General features: G+C 41.8%; 1 protein-coding gene across 1 annotated transcript; it reads right to left on the bottom strand.

Moving 5' to 3' along the window:
• Positions 1–2,829: 2,829 nt before the first annotated feature.
• On the bottom strand, positions 2,830–15,959 carry LOC133532689 (uncharacterized). Its single transcript, XM_061871459.1, has 4 exons — positions 15,682–15,959; positions 8,947–9,356; positions 6,636–6,701; positions 2,830–6,550 (listed from the first exon to the last, which is right to left on the bottom strand). The coding sequence occupies exons 2-4, from the start codon at positions 9,113–9,115 to the stop codon at positions 3,771–3,773; spliced, it is 3,015 nt and encodes a 1,004-aa protein (XP_061727443.1). The 5' UTR covers positions 9,116–9,356; positions 15,682–15,959; the 3' UTR covers positions 2,830–3,770.
• Between the last annotated feature and the right edge of the window lie 7,577 nt (positions 15,960–23,536).

Here is a 23,536-nt window from a genome sequence, read left to right as displayed (position 1 = left end):
AATTTAATCTCCAATTTAAAGGGTCCTCCACACTCGTGCGCGAATCGAGGCGCGAAGCCGCGAACGTGAGTGTGGATGGCCCTCGCGTCGATTTCGCAGATTGTTCACGCCTTCGCGCCTTAGTCCCGTTTTTTGTCGGTATTTGGCCCGCGTCAAAGGAGACGCGAAGCGCGAACTTGCAAGACTCCACACTCGCAATCGCTTCGCGCCGCGATTCGCTAACGAGTCGGTTAATCTGTTAAACTGTCATAACCTTCTATGGCGGCTACTTGGTTATATTGGGTGCGAACTTGATCAACCAAAAATCAATTTGACAGTTCCCAGTTTGAATCAGTGTCTTTTCGCGCACGAGTGTGGAGGGCCCTTTAAGGCAAACCAGATTGTAACACGAATGTCGAAAATGAAATTGTGGTAGTTCATTTATAATAGTTTATTTCCTTGTGTTATGATTCAATCAATTACATAATGTTTTCCTTTAAAATTACACAAACCCATTACGTAGCCCTACATATAAAGAAACTGGACACTTACCACCTGAGGTGTCTGTGGTCTATACTCAGGATCAAGTGGCAGGACCATGTTCCCAACTCTGAGGTCCTGCGTCGTTCCGGAATGTATGGCATGGAGGCCTTACAAATGCAGCGGCAGCTCAGATGGTGCGGGCACGTCCTTCGAATGGATGACCACCGCTTGCCTAAAGCTGTGCTCTACTCTGAGTTGGCGGTGGGTAAGCGGAAGCACGGTGGTCAGCACCTGCGCTACAAGGACGTGCTCAAACGGCATCTGAGCGCTTGCGCCATCGACCCTGAGCGTTGGGAGGAGCTTGCTGGAAGGAGGTCTTCTTGGCGTTCTACCATCCATAACGGTGTCAAAACATTCGAAGATAACCGCCTCACTAGCCTAGAAATAAAACGCCAGTTACGGAAAGAGAGACCTAAGCCCTCCTACGTGTACACGTTCAACGCAGCTGGCCAACTTTATTGTCACGCGTGCAATAGAGTATTTAAGGGCAAGTTCGGCCTGGCCAGCCACATTAGGGCTCACGCTAGACAACGTCCATAATGTGTTTATTTGGGGTCGCCGTCATCGAAAACGATGAGGAGGACTATATATAATTTATAAAATAAAATTTATTTATTTCAAGCTTTTTATATCTGTACAATATTTACACAAAACACAAAAAAAATTACAAAATTAATGATTAAATTAACAAATGTATCTCAAGATTTACCTATTATAATAGAAATAGACAATAAAGAATAACTACAATAAAATATACAGTTATAGTTACAATTTTTTTTAGAAGTCATCATAAACACCAAAGAGCATATAATCACTACGTTTTGATAAACACCTGCAAATTATAAAAGCTATTTATCAGTCAGTTCGGTTCGAGCTGTGTTTTGCTCGTAGGCCGATTAGACAGCCCTACGATTGGTGGATAATCTAAGAAAACATTATAAGATATTCAGCATTATCAAAAAATTACTCTCCCTTTCTACGTAAAATTGTCATTTTCGGAAGACCATCTAAAACGTTCATTAAAAGTGCTAAGGAATAATCTTAATTTTGAAAACATGTACAGTCGCCGTCAGATATATCGGAGCGCCCTAGGTGCTCAAAAATATCTGAACACGCACTCTAACGCCTTGACAATAGAGGCGTGTTCAGATATTTGTGAACACCTTAGCCGCTTCGATATATCTGATGGCGACTGTACTCGGAAAGAAGATTAGGGGTCGTCCAGAAATCATGTGATCATATTTGGTCTATTTTTGACGAAATATTTTTTATATTTTGTTCTAATTAAAAAATATTAACGTCAGAGCATTCCTGAAAAGTAACCCTACGTGGGATTTCAGGGTTTGTCCAATGGCTAAGGTCACGCTGTATATAGTACTTATAATAATTAGATAGGTACTTGAAGTTATAACTAAGTAGGTAAATAAAATTTGATTAAAACCACTTCTTTTCACCTCATTTCCCATTTTTGAGCTCTGAAAAATGGTCCCAGTACAGATCCCCAAGCTTGGAAATCATATAAAAATACATATTGAACGCTAATAAACGAATAACTGTGAAACTATGAGTCTACTCGCTACGAAAAACACTAAAATATGCGATACGATGCGAGGCGAGCTATTATTATGAATGTTTTAAAGATGGTGCTATTAATGTTTTTTATTAGGTTGTTGTTGTCCTAAAATACCCCAGAGGTGCAAAGGGCCTTCATAAGCTCGCGCCACGCCTTCCTATCTTCAGCTCGCCTTCTGGCCTCGCCCCAGCTCAACCCGACCGCTCGTAGCTCTCTTAGGACGGACCGTTGCTAAGAGTGTACAGGACGCCCGGAGCCACGGCTTCCGTCCGGCGGTTTCCACGCGAAAGCTATGGTAGCATTATTCGTTTCCCCTCTTCGAATAGTATGTCCTATCCATCTCCATTTCCGTGTCGCGATTTCTTCGTCAATTTTGTGGGTAAAGACATATATAAAATAGAGCGGTTTATTTGATCTGATATTTTTTTTGAGCAATACCTATGGTTTCAGTTTTTCCCGCTTTGAAAAATAATTACACGTGATATCTTGTCTGACCCCCCCTCCCCCATCGTGATAATTCGTGATATTTTTCTTTCCCCCACCCCCCTCCTAAACGATCACATGATTTCTAGACGACCCCTAAGTCATGTCAACAATACATTACTATTGCACAAAAAAAAAACAATCTTATAGTACAAAAGGCGGACTAATGCCACGAGGCATTCTCTACGAGTCAACCTTAAGGCTAAGCAGAGAGATTGTGAGCGGTGCTACAATTATAACAGCAAAACAAATCAAACAAAAATACATATAATAACATATACATACAAATATAATACACACATATACTATATATAATTATATTCTTACTTAAAAAACAAATTGCACAAATTATCAACCGTAATCAGTTACAATAATAAATCACGTCGCTTAACTCTTCAGCGGCGAAGTTGGACTAGGTGAGCCGCACGGCGCCGAAGTGGGGATTGTGTATTGGCTACTTGTGCGAGGTGCATGGTGGGGGTAAGTAAAGCGATCGCAGCGCTTATTCTTACTACCTTATGGTAGCAAAAATTAGAACTAACTGCGGACGGCGTCTTTAACATTTCGTACAAGTTATATGGCTCGCAATGGAACTTTACGATTACTCCTGAAATATTCATTTAAATTGCATGGTGTAAGGGACCATTGTAATCTGTGTGAATGCTAAATATAACTAACTCATTTAATTTGATAATTATTAATAGTGTATCCGTGTAAATAGCTTTGCGAATGCCACATATTACGTGATCTTTTTCTAGAAGTTAAGAATGGATATAGTAAGTTATCCTTAAAAGATAGACATAATAGACATTCAACACCGCGGACTTTTTTGTAGACCCATGATAGAGAGACAACCCCACCATACATTGTGTTGTTATAGCTCAAAGGGATTAGGCAGCGTGATCTACTTCGGTAGGTTCGGTTCGGTGATTTTTTCCAACCACATCGTTATTTTTCAACCAATTTACACAAAAATCTTAACAAGTTATTTGTTACTCTATTGATAGATGAAAGTCGTATGAAAATCCGTTCAGTAGTTTCTAATAGTATCGGAGTAGTTTTATAAGATGTAGTGAATTGACGTTTTCCCCTAGATTTGCGGATGCTAGGTTGCGTTGCGTGACAGTCGTGCACATAGCGAATAGTAAATGTCAGTATCGAGAGTGGGCAGACGCTCACGAGCCTCCGAGGGTTAAACTAACTTTTTCTTGCCAAACTTGGCTCTCATCTCCTGGATTTTTGTACGAATGCTGCTGATGATACCCATCGTGTCGGCCGTGTTCCACTTGCGTTTATTTCCGTACTCTTCGATGAATGCCAGCAGCACCAGTCTTGCGTGTTTGTCCAGCCCTGGTCTCACGTCATTCTCCAAGGGCTTGAAAGCCCGCGCTTGTCCGCCCGTCATAGAGCACACACTTAGTGCATTCTTGCTGAAGACTTCTGTTAACAGCAACCGTGCTAACGCTCTGCAGTCATTTGATGATTCTATGACCTTTTTGAATCGTTTCTCGTTGACGTAGATCCGACTTTGAGGTATGAGTTCGATCAGCCCCGGCCCATTCTTCCGATGCTTTAAAGTCCATCTTGAGTCATTCGGATCATACTCTGGCGGCAGAACGAACGTATATCTTCGCTTATGATTTTTCGAAGGCGCAGTGCTGATACGCGAGTTCTTCTTTCGGCCACCATTGCTAGAACTTCCTGGTTCTGGTATTTCGACTGGTGTTTTTTTGGCCACCGGTGGAGCTTCTGACGCGGAGATCTTAACGAATTCTGTCGGCTTGTCTTCCTCGGGCCCTAACTCTTTATCGTACAATTGAGCAATTACCAACGTAGAATTTAGCAAAGAATTATATCCATCTCGCAGACGCATCAAATTTCCGTACATTTCACTGAGGACAGCTTGGTATTTATCTAGCGTTTCCTGCCTCTCCATTCTTGAAAGCTCCTGCTGCTTTTCTTGAGTAGGACTTGGAGCAACTGCTGGTCTCTCTGCAATGGCTGCAGGAGAAGCATATTTCTCAGAAACGTGAGTCTCCTCCGTGTCAATAAGTGAACCATCTGAAGATTTTTGGTCGTCTGGATCTTCGTAGTTTGATACAATGTCACGATGGGAGACAACATCAGAATCTGGAGCCTTCTCTTGGTGGAGTGATTCTTGCTCTTCCATGAAATAGTCATCGCTCTGACATTCGCTGTCCATTGCTTTTGCAGGCTTTCCATCAACATCAATTTTTTGTTGCAATTGGTTGAAGGGCATCGTAGTCTGAGCCTCAGAGTTATGAATGGTGGACTCTGTTTGTACCTCAATATTTTCAGGAACAGTTGCTGCACATATTTCATGATGTACGATAGGGCTTTGGCTCAGTTTTGCAAGTTTGCGTGGATTGTGATGTGAATACTGGCGTAGTACATTTGGAAGTGGTTGGTTCGAAGTCTCCGTTACAGCAGGGGCTCGTTCTTCTGTGGTGACTTCTTGAGGCTTCGGAATCTCACCATTGCTGTTGGATGCAACAGGCAGGGCAATCTGTATGTTGGTTATCCTCGGATCTCGATAATTCGGTGTGTTTTGTCTACTTTGTGGCTGGCTTGGTATGAACGATGGATTTTGTGCAACATGTTGAATATTGGCCCCGCCATTTTGAGCGACAAGTGCACTAACGTGAGTTCCATCAACAGACCCTTTCAGCATTTCATTTCTCATCAGCTCTTGTATGTAGTCCACACTCAACTGTAAGCGTTGATGTTCACGTGGTGGTAGGAACTGCGTGGGCTGGTGGATTTTGTTGGCTTGATTCAGTAAAACATGTCCTGGATTCATCACAGCAGATTGGAGGTAGGTTCTCTGGTCAATACTTGGTTGTATATTGCGTTGCCGGGCCAAGTGTGAGAGATTCTGGGAAGCAGATGTCACCACCATACCATGAGGGGGAAGTCTTTGATCAACGTTTTCTCCTACATTACTTTTAGGATAACCCAATGGGAAAGCTTGTTGCAAGAGCTTTTGAGTAGGTGGCGCTGCTCTTAAGGTGACCACGTCACTGGGCAAGTTGAGTTGCATTATCGGGTTCGGAGGTTGCTGCATAACAGGAATATTTTTTGTGATGCCTTCAAAACGAGCTATCTTTTCAACAAGCTTTTTGGCAATTGATACAGACTTTCTCTTTGTTGTGTGCTTATATCGCTGAGAAGAGAGGTCCAGTTGGGCTTGTGTGTGGTAAGTAGAAGATGGTACGCCTTGGACGTGCGACTTCTGATGGCTGTAGGTCACCTCAGTAGAGTTTCTTCCATATGTTTTCAGTGGAGGTTTCAAACTTGGAGTACTACTGACTGGAACAAATGGTGTTTGAGCATGTTCATACTGCTGAGGCAGGTTGGCTCTACTGGGAGGCCTCAGTAATGTCGATGACGTGATTAAGAGCTGGTGTAGCTGAGGATGTTGGATGCCATTGGCTTCTTTAGATTTTCCGATGGGTATTTCGTGCACAAATGACTTTGATATCGAATTATAGTGACAAACCAGTGGACTTGGTCTCTTGTGCACCAGATGAGGCTGAGATGGCAGTCCTGGTGTGTCCATAGGATTTTTGGTTTGAGATGGTCTTTCTTCTGTGACAAGCTCAGGTTGAACGTCTTCATCAGGTTCATTATCGTCTGCGGTTGGCGGACTAAGTGGCTGTTCACAGTTTTGCTCAGAACAACTTTCACCATTAATCTCGATGACACTCTGCGTCTGCTCATTCTGAACCAACCAATTTTCCTTGATTATTGGTTCCGCCTGCTTCATGTTCCCAGGTTCTGAGCCTTCAGAACTGACGAGAAAGGGACGTCTTATCAAAATCTTCGATAACGGTCCCCGTGGATTGTTGTAAGGTTTGACTGTCAACTGGGGTTTCTTTGCTTTGGAATCCAACAAGAGCGGGTTACTTGGACTGTGCAGCTGTCTGTTCAGGACAAGTTCTGCTTGATTTACTGAAAAAGAAAGCTTTCATAAATAAACAAACACCGTCTATATCAATTTGCAATAAAAAAAGGAAAAGTTTAATTTGCTCCCTACTTTGAATCTCTGGTTTATTTTCCTCCACTTCATGTTCTCGATCATCGTCGCCATCCTGGTAAGTATCTGAAAGAACATCAAAAAACTTTTAATGCTTGCATGACGTCTGCATGACCTCTGTGTAACCTACAATCCGCTAGGTTACAAGTCATTTCATTATTTTTAAATCATGACCCATAAGGTTACCTCTGGGTAACCTTATCAATACAGTCGTCCGCAAAAAACTTGTTATGCAAGCAACAGTTTACCAGATTCATATTTAATAACAGCCAAATAACATTTCCACTCTTCATTAAGAGGCAACAGGAGTGGTCATTTCTCCATACAAAAGCACTCGACTGCTTTCTCCGTGGTTTTTGAATGTAGAGCAATGATATTATTATTATTAATATATGTGATTATATTGATATTTTTGTTTCTCAAGGCGCTAGAGTACTTCAAATATTCGCAAAAACGGCCTAATTTACTGGGCCGCAAAGAGAAGCATGGTAGTCAAAACTGCCATCTATTAGCCTTAAAAGCAAAACAGTCCGACACAGATAATTTCGTAACCATTTCGATCTCAACATTTCGTTACATTTGGTTAAGTTTCGGAGGAGGAAACAGTCGAGAAGGAAACGTTGTCCTTATCGCACTAGTTTTAGGAGCCGCTTCCGTTAGCGAGACGGATAAATTCACCTAAAATATTTAAATATTAGCTCTTGTATCCTCTTAAGCTTTTCCTTCTTCTTAACACGACTCTTGTTCACCAAAGGCGCTTCATCGTGCGGATATGCAACTCTAAAGTATAAGAGCTATGCAATTGAATTTTTTTATGCTTAATAAACCCATTATTTATTTATTTATACAAGGAATTCCAACAGCTATAAAAAATACATTAAACTTTTTAGATAGTAGTACAGAGCCAATTACAGGAACTCGCAAATATTATTGATATCATATCCCGAGAATTTTGTTTATCTGGTATAATCCAAACCCAAGTTATGAGGGCGCAAAAAAATTATGAAGCGCTTCGAGAAAAGGTAGGTAGTGCCTTTACGCTACGCTTTGGTCGTCGTGGCGGGGGCACTACCGATGCCGTGCCTGTACATGTAAATATAGAGTTAGTTACAAAAAACTTTAACATATTTATGGATATAACATATACTGTTAAATTCAACTTTAAATTCAAACTACCCAATAATTGTACTTTTTTTTCGGAGCAAAGGAATTTTGTATTAGCTATAAGTGGAAACTGTTTTGGCTTATGTTCCAACTATATCTTTTGCCGTATTGTATTATTATATGCTGTATGCTTCCCAAATAAATAAAAATGTAAAAATTGTGTTTCCCAAATAAATGAAAATAAAAAAATATGCTCTGGCATAAGAAAACATGTCTATCGGCTATATTATTCAAATAGCGCGGGAAAACGCCGTGCTTGCGCCGACCGTGCGATAGTAACGCCACTAGCCGATTAGTTCCCTACGTGGCAAAAAGGGATACCAGTCGCAATTGAAAACAAACGACGGGCGGCACTGTTTACAATCGCGGTGTATAAAAAAAGTTTTATTGTGGAAATACTAGATATACAAATCTGTGATGGTTCCGTGTTTGTGTATTAAGTGTCAAGAACCTCGGAATATTAAATTCAAGCACCAGCAAGACCAGGGGCTCCGCCCCGACCACGATTGGAGCCGGCTTCCAAGACCACGAGGCGGTTAGCAACAGGTATAACTACCGTGTTATTTGTATGTGTAATTGATGACATGTGTATTTGTCTGAACATGGTGTTTGAGATTAAGTTAAAAAAATAGTTATTACAATATTCGGTTTTTAGAATTCTAGATCACGATGCTTTCTGGTGAACGTAAAAAGTTAAAAACATGAATTATTTTGTAAATATAGAGTAGCTGATATTGAAACATTACGATATTATCGATCAACTTAGTATACTTGTAAAAAGTTAGACATGTAGACAATCAGCTTGTCTAGATATTGATTTCTGGGTAAGCAGTGTAGCCAATATTGAATTAAAGTTTGTAGAGTTCATAATAAGCGGTCGTGACAATGATCTCAGTTACCAAACAAAAGTTTAGAAATATAAAATCACGGCCACACAGATCTCCGATATGTATGCATTCCGTGGTTATATTTATATAACATTTAGGTATAACGCGCGGCAAGTTTGCGCACGCCAGTGTGGGATTTTACCTCAATTTTGTTCACCATAGCCATTTTACTATGGCATACCGGCCAGGCACTTCGAATTCCTTCAGCTGAATGAAAAATCAACATAAAGCTGCTCCTACAAAATGGTCAACATATTTACTGTCTTCTGACTCCGTGTCGGTGTGTGCGGTGGCAGCGTGGTTGTGCGCGTGTGCGGGGAGGCGCTCGAGCAGCACGGAACATTCCCGAACAAGCTGTGCTCCGCGCGCCCCCGCGGCATCTACAGCCCCGCCTATATGGAAACAAATAAACCTCTCTTGTATTGTCATATCGCCGTGGTGATTTCTGAATGTGAATGATGAACAAAAATCAACTTGCCTCTCACCAAGTTGACTGTGGGGTGGTGCGGGCGCTCCGGCCCCAGCACGAGCTTGTCATTGACCTCGTGCTCGGCGTACAGGCCGGCCAGCATGGCGGCCTCGCTCACGCCGCACCCGTCGCCGCTGTCCGAGCACTCCTCCTTCACACACTCCTCTTCATCCACAAATTCTGCTTCCTCCTTTACAATCACTAAAACATAATGCAATTTATAATCAGGTTCTCTAAATAATTGTGGAAAGTTATATTAATGAATGTATTTTGCAACCAAGTACTTTATGGAGTTATTGCTTCTAGTATAATAGATAACTTACATAGGTCACTAGATAAGTTTTGCAATAGACAAATATGAAACAAACAGGTGGCCTATCACATATACCTTTTAAAATTATATTTCCATAGACAATGATTGGCCAGAAAACATACTTTATTTTTAAATTTACTTATTAAAATATCTAAACTTTGTATGAAATGAAAATGTTTTATAAAATATGCGTAAATCGTCCTTAGCCCTCGTCAACATTTTCAAAGTTTAAATCCATTTTTTAATAAGTAATTAATAAATTTAAAATCCAGTTTTCCAGCCAAACATTGTCTATGGAAATATAGTTTTAAAAAACTTTACTAACTTATTTGTGGGTAGAACTATAAAATAAAATCAGTTGTCATCCAACCGTCGTTTTCATACACAACATGGTGGCAGCGGTGGTGTTTTAAATTACGTTAAATCGAGTTTACGTTCGCGTTTGGTGCTTAAAAGTGCAACAAAGTTAGGTATTCAGTGTTTTGTATAGTGATCATACGTAAAGTTAACATGGAACACGCGAGACCGCCGTCGGAGCTCAGTTTGGATGGCAGCCCCGTCAGCCGGGCTGACGCATGGTGGAAATGGAAAACGCAGTTTGTTTTGTTCCTAAAAGCATCTGGGGTGCATAAGGAAGAATCAGCTGTGCAGTCCAGTTTACTCATCAATTTGATAGGGCCGGACGGCTTTGATGTTTATCAAACACTCTCATTCGAAAGCGAATCTGACCGAGAAGACGTCAACGCGGTACTTAAAAAATTTGATGAGTACTTCGGAGTGAAGTCAAATCTAACATTAGCTAGATATAATTTTTTTACAAGGAGTCAGGAACAAGGAGAAACGATCGGCCAATACGTCGTGGCTCTGAAACTACTTAGCAAAAAATGCGAGTTCGGGTCTTTGGAAGATTCGCTTATTCGTGATCGTATAGTTTGCGGCATAAAAAATGGAATCGTGCGCGACCGCCTGTTGCGAGTCGAGGAATTAAGTTTAGATAAGGCGATTAAGATGTGCGAGGCCGATGAGGTGTCGGCCGACGGTAGCCGGTGCTTGGAGTCCCGCGGGGCGGGACCGGCGCGGGTGGACGCGGTGCGCGTCCGCCAGCACGGCGCGCGCGGGGGCCGCCGCGGCCGGGGCCGAGCCGCGGGCGCCTGGGGCGCCGCCACGCGCCAGCCAAGGGCGCAGCCTCGCGCCAGCGCCAGCGCCGGGCAGGATCAGCCGGGAGCGAGCTGCCATGGTTGTGGTATGCAGTGTCTGCCGGGTACGTGTCCCGCATTGAATGTGAAGTGTTATGTGTGTCAAAATTACGGTCATTATGCGAGGCAGTGTAACGCGCCACAAGGTATTAAAAAAATGTACGGCATCGAAGTACATGAAGAGGAATCGGACGGCTACGAGGACGATTGTGAGTTATTTTATGTTTCCGTGGTAGAAAATATTTCGCTTGTAGGACGGTCCGATGATGATGATGATGATGATCGCGTTTGGTATGAAACTTTGACCCGCGATGGCGGTGGTTCGGAGCGCTTTAAATTAGATTCGGGGGCGGACATTAGCGTACTGTCGTACAAGCGATTTTCTGCCTTAGGGTATAGTGATTCGATTATACAAAACAAGCATGGTGTGAGATTACTTAACTATAGTGAGGAAAAAATTCCTATAAAAGGTATTTGTTATTTAAATTGGTGGCATAAAAATAAAAAATACTATGTTAAATTTGCTATAGCGAGTATTATATGTGAAAGCGTACTGGGCAGACGAGCATGTCGTGAAATGGGATTAATTAAACGGGTTCATGATGTTACATTGAATGATTATAGTGACTTATTTGAGGGTCTTGGATGTTTACCGGGTGAATATAGCATTATCATCGACCCGAGCGTACCCCCGGTAGTGAGCGCGCCGCGAAAAGTGCCGCTCGCGCTGCGCGATAAGTTGCTTGCCGAGTTGAATAGGATGACGGACTTGGGCGTGATAAGAAAAGTGACTCGCCCTACTTTATGGGTTAATTCTATCGTTTTAGCGGCTAAAAAAAATGGAGATATTAGGATATGCCTAGACCCTCGTCCATTAAACTGTGCTATTCGCCGTGCTCACTTTCAACTACCAACAATTACAGAGTTAACTTCAAAATTACACGGAGCATGCTATTTTTCGGTGTTAGACGCAAATTCGGGATTTTGGGCAATAAAACTAGATGACGCCAGTGCGGACCTCTGCACATTCGGGACACCTTTTGGACGATTCCAGTTTACTAGATTACCGTTTGGAATTAATTGTGCATCGGAAGTTTTCCACGCCAAGATGAAACAGTTGCTGGAAAATCTAGACGGGGTCGATTCTTTTATTGATGACATTATTTGCTGGGGTAGAACAAAAGAGGAGCACGACGAGCGGCTGATTGCATTATTAGAAAAAGCGCGGAGTATCAATTTAAAATTTAATAAATCTAAATGCAAAATAGGTGTTGAAGAGGTGACGTATCTTGGTCATGTGTTCAGCAAGAATGGTATGAAACCCGACTGCACTAAAGTTAAAGCGATTATTGAAATGCCGTCTCCCATGGACAAGAAATCATTAGAACGTTTTTTGGGGGCAACTAATTACTTGTCAAAATTTATACCAAGTTATTCAGAGCATACGAAACCGCTAACTAGTTTATTAAGAAAAGATACAGCTTGGATTTGGGACGCGGTGCATCAGAACGCGCTTGACAAACTAAAGAAACTGATCAGTGAAAGTCCGGTTTTAGCCTTATACGACGTGCAGCAGCCGGTAGTGCTGTCGGTTGACGCGAGCAGCATCGCGCTGGGCGCGGTTTTGCTGCAAGACGGGCGGCCAGTGGAGTATGCTTCGCGCATGCTCACTGATACACAAACCAGGTACGCTCAGGTTGAAAAAGAGATGTTGGCTATTTTATTTGCTTGTGAAAAGTTTCGCCAATACATTTATGGGAAGAAAAACGCGGTCGTGGAAACAGATCACAAACCACTTGAGAGTTTATTTAAAAAGCCATTAGAGTCCGTCCCAGTACGTTTGCAACGAATGTTATTACGCTTGCAGGGCCTAGATTTATTGGTCACGTATAAACCGGGCAAATATATGTACTTAGCAGATACTTTGTCTCGTGCGTCTTTACCCGAAAAATACGATGAAACTGTAAGCAACGGAATAATGTATCAGGTAGATCTCTTAATGACTGGTGTAAATATGTCAAAAAATAAATTAAGAGCGGTTAAAGAGGAAACCTTGAAAGACAGTAGTTTGGTTACGTTGTTAAATTACATACACAAGGGCTGGCCGAATAATAAGTACGAAGTGGCTGAAAATGTGAAGTGTTACTGGTCAATGAAGGATGAATTGTTTGTGGTGGATGACATAATATTTAAAAACAGTTTAATTTTAATTCCGAGTTCGATGCGAGCTGAAATGCTCAAGGTCATCCACGATGGACATCTTGGCATTGATCGGTGTAAAAGACGCGCTAGACAAGTGTTGTTTTGGCCTGGAATTAATAAAGAAATTGAAATGTACGTAAAATGCTGCAAAATATGCCAGGATCACTTAAACGCGCCAAGCAGAGAGCCATTAATACCGTTTGAAGTGCCAAATTTGCCATGGTGTCAAGTTGGCACAGACATCTTTGAATATTTAAAAAAATATTATTTAATAATAATTGATTACTACTCGGGATTTGTTGAAGTTTCAAAATTAAATAATTTAACTAGCTCCGCAGTTATACAGGCTTTAAAAGAAAATTTTGCTAGACACGGAATTCCAGAAAAAGTAGTAAGTGATAATGGCACGCAGTATACCAGCAGAGATTTTAAGCGGTTTGCAGCAGATTGGGGCTTCGAACATATAACGACTTCGCCAAATTATGCGCAGGCGAACGGGAAAAGTGAGCGAGCGGTCCAAACTATAAAAAACATATTGAAAAAATCAATTCAAAGCAATACCGATATTCACTTAAATCTACTTAGTTTTCGGAACACACCACGGGAGAACTTGAGTTCCCCCGCCCAGATGCTAATGGGTCGTATGTTGAAATGTCGTTTGCCAGTTCATCCTGATCTGCTGCAGCCTAAACCAGTACCAGCCGATCAACACGGCGTGATTGTTAGCAATCAACAAAAAAGTAAGCGGTACTACGATCAGCGGTGTAAGGCGTTACCAACTTTGAATAAAGGTGATAATGTTATTATACTAGACAGAAATTACAGAACGAGAGGGCAAATTGTATCAAAAAGTAATACACCTAGATCGTATATAGTGAAAAATAAAAGAGGAGTTTATAGAAGAAATAGAAGACATCTCATAAAATGCTTGTCACATGATAGTGACCAAGTCAGTGTTGATCGTAAAGATGAGGGTGATGCGGAACAGGAATTTTCACCTGACATGGACCGCTTTTCGTCTGCGGAGTCATCTGAGGAAACTGTTGTCGAGTCACATTCCCCCATGATAACAATCAGAAAACGACGTGGACAAATAACCGAGTAATCACGTTTTGTCCCGCATCACTCTATACATACATTCAAATGTATTTTATTTGATATATTATATAAGGCATGCGTATACTTTATTAAGTTAATAAAACCCTAGTTATTGGGGTATGTAAGGTCAACAAATTTCGTACAAGTTATGTATCTTAGTATTAGTTTGTAATCTTTAAAAGGGGAAGATGTTGTGGGTAGAACTATAAAATAAAATCAGTTGTCATCCAACCGTCGTTTTCATACACAACAACTAACTTACGGTATTGAACTATGGGCAACTTCAGCCAACCGCGACAGAATATTTAGGCTTCAAAAGCGAGCAGTTCGTTGCTTGCGTGAGGTCCCCTGGGATCACCCTGCTCGTGAATTGTTCAAGGATACCAAAATCCTCACCCTTCCGAGCTTATATATTGTCGATATAGCCAAATACGTGAGAGGTAACCTTGAACAATTTCCGATGCGCGGTGACGCGCACAACTATAACACTAGGCGACGAGACGAACTCCGTCCATCATATACTCGTCTAGCCAAGTCTAAAAAGTGCCTCCACTCAATAGGTCCTAAGATATATAACATAGAGATTAAAAATGTGACTAATAATTGATGTTTCGTAAATAAACTTAAGACTAAACTCATGTCTGAAGCGTACTCTGTTGACGAATTTTTCAACGGCATACACTCTTGAACTGGCTCGCTACCCCAAGCTATTGAAATATGAAAAAAAAAGTAACGTACCTACAAATTTCACACTCATAACAATTGTACCTACCTGACATATCTTACATCTAATATATATTTTTTTAATAAGTATATTTTGTTGTTGATGTGTTATGTAAATAATTTATAGATATAAATGGTTTTAAATGTGTATTCTGTAATTTTTGACGTGTAAAACTATTGTTTTATAAAGAAATAAATGAAATGAAATGAAAAAAATAAATATGTGATAAGCCACCTCCTTGTTTCATGTTTGTCTATTGCAAAACTTATCTAGTGACCTGTGTATTTATAACAGTTATGGCAGCAGCAGCGTGGGTGGAGTGGGCCCGTGCCCACAGCCTTCACTTAATGACATATGTGATACTGCAACTTCCTTCCATTTATAACAGTTATGGCAGCAATAGCGTGGGTGGAGTAGGCCCGTGCCCACAGCCTTCACTTAATGATATATGTGATACTGCAACTTCCTTCCATTTAAAACAGTTATGGCAGCAACAGCGTGGGTGGAGTGGGCCCGTGCCCACAGCCTTCACTTAATGACATATGTGATACTGCAACTTCCTTACATAAGTATATAAAAATGTGACATAGTTGTTGTTGTAAATATTTTTGGTGCAAAGAAAATTATTGTGAGTTTTGAATTTCACTAGTTTTACAAAGGCCTGTTAATCCTTAATGGTAAGGAGTAACAGGCCTTTTACTATATGTAACTTTATCTGTGACAAAATACTCATTATTAGTCATTTTAATCTCTGTGTATATTGGCATAAACAATATCCTAATACTGTGAGTGCATGTTGATGTATTATGAAGGTCTGGTCCAGTCTAGCTGGGTGCAACCGGTCCCAACAAACATCATCTCACTTCGGCCGTTATCTACACAGCCATGGATGAATATGAACAACTCTCTTAAGGGGTCTTTAATTACAGAACTATATATGTATATATATCTTTGTTATACAAGTTAATATGAGTAAAGTTAATGTGAGCTCACCGCGGGCAGCAGCTCCCTCGGGCTCTTGCTTCACGCCGCCCGCACTCGCGTCCATCCCGAATTAAGAACTCGTATTATAATAATTACTGGTCAAAAACTAGGCAAACCACATACATTTTATGGCTATTATTAGAGTACACAACATTAAAGTCATTAAGGAAAATATGACCTGTGCAATCAATTCAGTGTTGCCAGATGAGTAGAAGAGAATTATCGTATTTGGGTTACAAAATTATCGTACGCCTATCACAATTGCACTACTCCTAACGCTTCTTGCAAAATAAGCTTACATGTTCAATGTATAATAAAAAATAAAAAATAATTAATGAAATGATTTTATGTCGGATAAAAATCCATAGTTGTTAGTTACATTTACATTTAACTTATAAAATAGTGTTAGTGGAATTACAAACTAATTTTAACCTACATATTCATTTTGCTACAGAGTGGAGTTTTGTCCACCGCTGCAGCAGAGGGAAGTCCCACCTGTCCAACAACGCTATCATGATACTGTTAGCGCTGCCCCGCCAGCGGCTAAGTAAAGAGGCGCACCGGTTCCGCATGATAGCCGCAAAGCCGTCGACTTGCGCCACCGCATACATCGCGGAGGCGCTCATCAAAAGTCATCAAAGAAAACGCAATTTTCGTATAAATTTCCAAAAATCAGTCAAAGAAAATTTCGACATTTTTGACTTAAAGCAAGGAGCCGAACACCCAAAAGGTGCAGATCGTAGCCTATTTTTGAGGGAAAGTGTCATATTTTGCTTCAATACTAGACTTTTTGGGTGGCGTCGTCTAAGGGCTGAAATTATCGTACTTTGCGTACGATAATGCTATTTGGAACGTACTTCGTACGGGAGCCCAAAATATCGTACATGTACGATAATTATCTTACGCCTGGCAACACTGGCAACCATTGTGCAACTGACAATGACAGCTGACTGAATTGAGCGTCAAAAGTGTCAAAACTGACAAGTAATAGTACACTTTATCAGTTATCAGGCTTGTTAATGCTGTACTGATATTCCGTGAAACGGATAACGATTATCAGGCCCGAAATCGGGACTGATTTCGGGCCCGTTATCGGGAAGTGTGGATGTAATTTACGCTTACATCTACAAATAAATCTCTCTGCGAAACGATGTTCGGCGAATCGTTGTCTGCGCTGCGAATCGATAATCTGCTAAAAAGAATCATTAGGTACCCCCTAGATGCGTAAAGCCCCCAAAGAGCATATAATCACTACGTGAAAGCCCCCTCCAAACTATGCGCGTGAATCGCGGCGCGACTTCGCGGAGCGAACATACTGCGACGTTGACGTAGACTCCACACTCGCACAATTTCACTGCGATTTCGCAGTTTGGCTCGCGGCAAGATGGCCTCGAAGCGTCAGCTGATCGGATTTAGTTTGCGGCAAGGCACTGATTCAAACTGGGAACTGTCAAATTGATTTTTGGTTGATCAAGTACGCACCCAATATAACCAAGTAGCCGCCATAGAAGGTTATGACAGTTCAGATTAACCGAATCGTGAGCGAATCGCGGTGCGAAGCGATCGCGAGTGTGGAGTCTTGCAAGTTCGCGCCTCACGTCTTCTTTGACGCGGGCCAAATACCGACAAAAAACGGGGAATAAGGCGCGAAGGCGTGAACAATCTGCGAAATCGACGCGAGGGCCATCCACACTCGCGTTCGCGGCTTCGCGCCTCGATTCGCGCACGAGTGTGGAGGTGACAAGGACAAACAATTATAGCGCTTTCACGGCTACTCCTACTGAAAGTTCCATAAGAGCATCTCGTTCAGCCATCTGCCGGCTCTACCATTTCATCTCTATACCTATTGTACTTCAATGATTTATTCTGTTTGTGATATCTGTCAATGTAATACTTAGTTCAGAACGTAGCAGAGACATGTCAGTCGCTTCGCTTGACAGACAGATGAAGTGTGCGAAAGGGAAGCCATGACGTATATGAACAAGCCATAAGTGCGAAAGAGGCAGACTACATATGAGAAAACGTAACCAATTTTGAGTTCGAAGGCGGCCGAGGCGGCCAAAATCATATTGCCGTATTTTTTAACGTGAAAAATATAAGAGAATCAAAAAGAAAAATATATTTTTAGCGATGGCCAGGATTTTTAATTCATTAAATAAAAATATTGAGAACAGATCGACTTATTTATTTTAATTTCCACAATTATGATCCTTATCATTAAGTAGGTATTAATTTAATAACAATAATTAATAATCTCATAAATCTAAAAAAAGCACAGAATGGACAAAATGGGGATACAAAATACGTCTTCCTTATACAATCCTTACTCCACGAGGTCACGATGCGTAAAGAGGGCGGTCTGAGGCGTACTCTCGCTTATAAAGGCTTTTGAGAGGGGCGCCGGCGGTGACGTAGCATGACGTTGTACGCAATCGTTATCTATCTCCTTTTACGGCCTCTCCTGACACGTGGTCGCCCTCGACCACATGATCGTCTAGGCTCCTGTGCAGCGTCTCGAACGTTATTGTCGCCGTTATCTATGCGTCTGGCGGAGCTCTCTGTTGTTAGACTGGCAGATGGTAAGTGGTGGCTTGTGCGTGCTACGGCTTGGCTCTCCTGGCTGTTAGGTTCCGGAGACGCAGCGCTGGTGTTTGGACCCGGCAGACTGTTATCGGCAGGTGGGCTGACAGTTTCAGTAGAGATCGTGCCAGATGCAGTGTCCTCGTCACCTGGAATTGATAACAAAATAAATTGAAAGACTGTTCATTAATCAACTTGAAAGACAGAGGCTCCTAGTTTGCATGTCTGTTTCATGAACGGATATAGGCACCTAGTTAGCATATCCAATGATACTGTCTCTTAAGGGTAGAGGCACGTAGTTAGCTTAACCCTTTATTCAATAAGTTTAGACAGGTACTTTAAATACCATGGAACTTATATATTAAGGATATAGGCACCTAGTTAGCGTATCCTTACACAACCAAATACGGACAGAGGCACCAAGTTAGCGTGACCTGTGGCCCAAGCAGTCAAAAGCTACTTATGACGCGGCTTACGGACAGAGGCACCGAGTTAGCGTGTCTGTCTATGTAGCACCAGGTACAGAGGCACCTTGTTTGCATGTACAAGCTACATAGAATGCAATTTCATGTACTCACTGTCAAAGAAGGCGGCACATGACTCGGGGGTCCATTCTCCGCGCCACATAACCATATGCTCAGCTGCAGCTTGTGTTGTTTTGCCGTAGGAGCCACCCACCAGTCGCAGGTTGTAGCGACCGTTTGGCAGCACTCTCGTGACGCGGTAGGGCCCACGCATCCCGGAGTCTAGCTTGCCAGTCATCTGCGAAGTTTTAATTACAAAAACCATATCATCTAATTTAAATATACGCTCCGCCCGGCGATTTTTATTTACATGCTCATCTTGTTTTCGTCGATTTTCATTTAATAATTCAGTGGCGCGTTGTCTTTGTAACTCTCTAAGGCCTTCACGGTTTGGTTGCGTGTTATTAAGAGCTACGTCACGAATAAGGGTCCTTATTAACGGTGTCGTACCCTCAATACCGACCAGCAATTGTAAAGGGGAAGTTTGAATAGTTTTCTGCTTTGTGCTGTTAATAACAAGTTGAAGCCTCCAAAGGCTGGTCGACCACTGACTATTTTTTGTGGCCTCTACGCGAAGCATGTTAAGTAAAGTTCTACAATATCGCTCCACCTGTCCATTCTCACCGTGCATTTGAGGAGTTATAAAATGTATGCTAGACCCTATACTCTTAACCCAACCTTGAAACAGAGAGCTTTCAAACATACGACCCTTATCGCAAACTATAAGTTTGGGTGTACCAAACAAAGAGATTGCGTTACAAAAACAATTTTGCAACTCGTTTGAGTCTTGTTTAGTCATTGGGTAAAGCAAACAATATTTTGAAAATGCATCGACTATTAATAAAACATACTTAAAACCGTTCGACTCTGGTAGTATACCTAATGCATCTACGTGTATGGTATTAAAAAGAACATCGGGCTTGTGCCACGAAGAAATCGGTTGATGTGGAGCTCTAGGTACTTTCTTTGATGATAAACAAATCAAACAATGTGCTATGTATTTTTTAACAAAAGCGCGTAATCCGGGAAACCAAAAATGTCGCAAAATGAGATCCGTAGTTTTATCGATCCCAATATGATCATGTTGGTCGTGAAAGATACGTAACAGACTCAGCCTGTGACCCTTAGGTATAAAACACAGTAACCTGGATTCCTCGCCAGTAGGGGAGTACTTATAATATAATAGATCATTTTCCATAACGTAACGAGATGAGTCAAGTTCATTATTGTTAACTTTGTCAATCAAATCGCGGGTTTGCTCGTCCGCAGCTTGAGCAATTTGTGCCCAGTTTTTTGGTTTATTTATGTGGCAGACATCTACAGGATTTCGACTTAGATAGTCCGCGTGTTGCATCATTACTCCCTTTCGGTATTCTATCGTGAAATTGAAATCCTGCATATACATCCACCACCTCGCCACACGTGGTAGGAGATCCTTCTTTCGTTCCGTCAATTTTAAGGCATTGCAGTCTGTTATTATTTTGAAAGGAACTCCTAGCAAGTAGTGACGGAAATGTTGCAAGGCTTTTACGACAGCGAGGGTCTCCAGCTCATATGAGTGATATTTAGGTTCGGCGCCTTGAGTAGTCTTACTAAAGTAGGCCACCACACGTCTACGATTATCATTATGTATTTGAATCAGTACTCCGCCGTATCCAATCGAACTCGCATCTGTGTGAAGTTCCGTTGGTAGGGAAGGATCGAATACTGCAAGCACGGGCTCATTAGTAAGACACTCAATTAAATATTTTCGAGCCTCAACCTGTTCCTCACCCCATATGAACGGAACCCCCCTCTTCGTTAATCTAGCTATGCAAGCCGTCTTAGCTGCATAATCGGGTATATATCGCCGGAAGTAGCCGGCTAGACCCAGCAATTATCGTATTTGACGTACATTTGTAGGCACAGGAGAGTCAATCAAGGCTTTTATTTTTCTTTCGCTCGGCCTAACCTGACCATGTGATATCCTACGACCTAAATACTCTACTTCTGTAGCAACAAACGTACTCTTCTTTAAGTTAATTGAAAACCCAGCGGAGGTCAACGTTTTAAGAGTTTCACGTAAGTTATCAAGTGCCTGGTCAACGGTTGAGGCTAGAATTAAGACATCATCTATGTACGTCAAAACTTTGCCCGCGTCAATAAGTGGCTTCAGTGTATTTGTTATTATTCGCTGGTAAACAACAGGCGCATTAGAAAGGCCATACGGGACCTTTAGGTATTCAAAGTGCCCTTCGGGCGTTACAAAACCTGATTTTGGGATCGAATCTCTATCCAGTGCTATCTGATGAAAGCCAGTAGCCATATCTAAACAACTAAAGTACTTGCTTTTGCCAAGACTGTCTATGTGGTCCTCGATCAGAGGCAATGGAAAGCGATCTTTTACCGTAATGGCATTTAACGCACGGTAATCTACGCACATACGGTCTTTTCCGTCGCGTTTTTTAACAAGAAGTATCGGGCTGGCGTACGGTGATTGTGACTCGCGAATAATACCTTTGTCTAATAGGTCACGAACTATCTCGCGCACTTTAGATTTCTCATCGATAGACATTTTGTACGGTCTATAATTAATAGGAGTGTTACTTGTCAATTCAATGTGCATCTCGCCCGTAGTAACAGTAGTATGGGCTGTGCCCTCAATCAAATTGTCTTTAAAGTCATTAATAATTGCAAATAATTTCTCACGATCGCTTCCGGTAAGCGGACTATTAATATCGCTTTCAGTGAGCAAGCTATTGAGCGGTTGTTGCTCACTGGATTGTACATGTAACACGTCCTTTTTACCGCTAGTATTAGAAAGGTGAGTTACGTAATGTTTACCATTTAATCGAAGATATGCTACTCCCTCGCTGTTCAAAGCATCCGTCCCAATTATCACAGGTACACTCATTGTAAAAAATGCCGAAGTTTATCGATGTGACTTTATTGACATGGCCACAACATCTGATTACTAATTGGTAATCATACATAAGGATGTGACTGTGTGTGTGTGAGGCTACGGTGACAGCTGGCTTAGACTCCATCTTTAGGAATATTATATCTACGGTGACCCCATATTGATAACGCTCACTGGCAGAGTTAGGTTTGGTTACACAGGACAGTAAAGTGACTAATATCGTCGGCTTCCGCCGACAATTACATGTGTTCTGAGGCTTTCTTATTTACTGGCCGTGTGTGTGTACTCGTATACTATTTTTCTGCTCTACGGAATCGGGAAGCGGCAACTTCAGCGGACTGAAAGTTGGCTCTGTCCGGCCGGAGGGCAGAAAAAGTCATTATACGCGGCATAATACGTTTAAATCGTTTAATCAATTTGTGTTTCAGTGTGTTCGGAAAGCAGCGTCGCCTGCGCCAGGGAACAGCTCGCGATGGCTTGTTCCGTGGTGCTCGAGCGCCTCCGTGACGACGCGAATGTTCACAGTGGAGGCAAACCATACAGCTGCGAACACTGTGGCGAACATTTTATAAATAAGGCTATTTTAAAAAAACACATACAATGTACTCACTCATCGACTGGATCCAAGAAATTTACTTGTGATTTTTGTAGTTTTACATTTCAAACTAAATTGCTCGTATTAGAGCATGAACAAAGGGAACACGGTGTTATACATTTCATATGTGCTGAATGTGAGTACTCAACAAGTTCCAAGGAGAGCTTGCGGATCCATATAAAGAGTCACTCTGTGGACCTATTTAATGTTTATCAGTATAAAAGTGAAATACACAAACACCAAAAAATACACGTTGGGGAAAAGCCTCTTCAGTGTACGAAATGTGGTTTCAAATGCAGTGTTGAATCAAACCTGCGACGTCACCAGAAGACGCACAACAGAAGACACCAAGAGCCGCACACATGTCGATATCGTGACCCGAGGACACACACTGAGGAGAAGCATTTTCAGTGTAGTTACTGCGATTACAAATGCAGTCAAATATCAAAACTAAAAAGACACATGAGGATACACACTGTGGCGGTGGCGAAGCCATTTCAATGTAGCAACTGCGACTACAGGTGTAGGTAGAGAGGACACTTGCTAGCACACCAGAGGACACACACCGGGGAGAAGCCTTTTCAGTGTAGTCACTGCGATTACAAATGCAGTACAAAATCAAACCTAACAAGACACGATGATACACACTGTGGCGGTGGCGAAGCCATTTCAATGTAGCAACTGCGACTACAGGTGTAGGCAGAAAGGACACTTGCTAGCACACCAGAGGATACACACCGGGGAGAAGCCTTTTCAGTGTAGTCACTGCGATTACAAATGCAGTCGAAAATCAACCCTAAAAATACACATGATGGATACACACTGGGGCGAAGCCATTTAAATGTAGTAACTGCGACTACATGTGCAGAAACAAAGGTGTAGTATATGTGCAGGGTGCATAAGATAAAGACACACGTCTGTTCAGTAGGCGATCTATTATGAGACTGGCAGGTAGGTCCACAACTCATTACCTATATACATATCAAAAGGATACTTGGTAATACACCAGATGACACACACTGGAGAAAACCCTATTCAGGGTCCCATGTGATACCATATGATATGTATAAGAACTAAATATGTACCATGGTTTGCAAGAAATAAATACTGAATACTGAATACTGAACCCTTTTCAGTGTAGCCACAGTGATATATCTCAATCAACCAATCATGTAACAGAATGTCTGTTTTGTGTAAACGGACTATTCTGCCTGCAGATTCTAAACCTCGTAAGATGTGCTTCATGCCTGGCATGAAGTTTTTGTT

The sequence above is a fragment of the Cydia pomonella genome, chromosome 27 (genome assembly GCF_033807575.1).
Source record: "Cydia pomonella isolate Wapato2018A chromosome 27, ilCydPomo1, whole genome shotgun sequence".
Lineage (NCBI taxonomy): Eukaryota > Metazoa > Arthropoda > Insecta > Lepidoptera > Tortricidae > Cydia > Cydia pomonella.
This window is presented reverse-complemented; position numbering and strand designations above follow the sequence as displayed.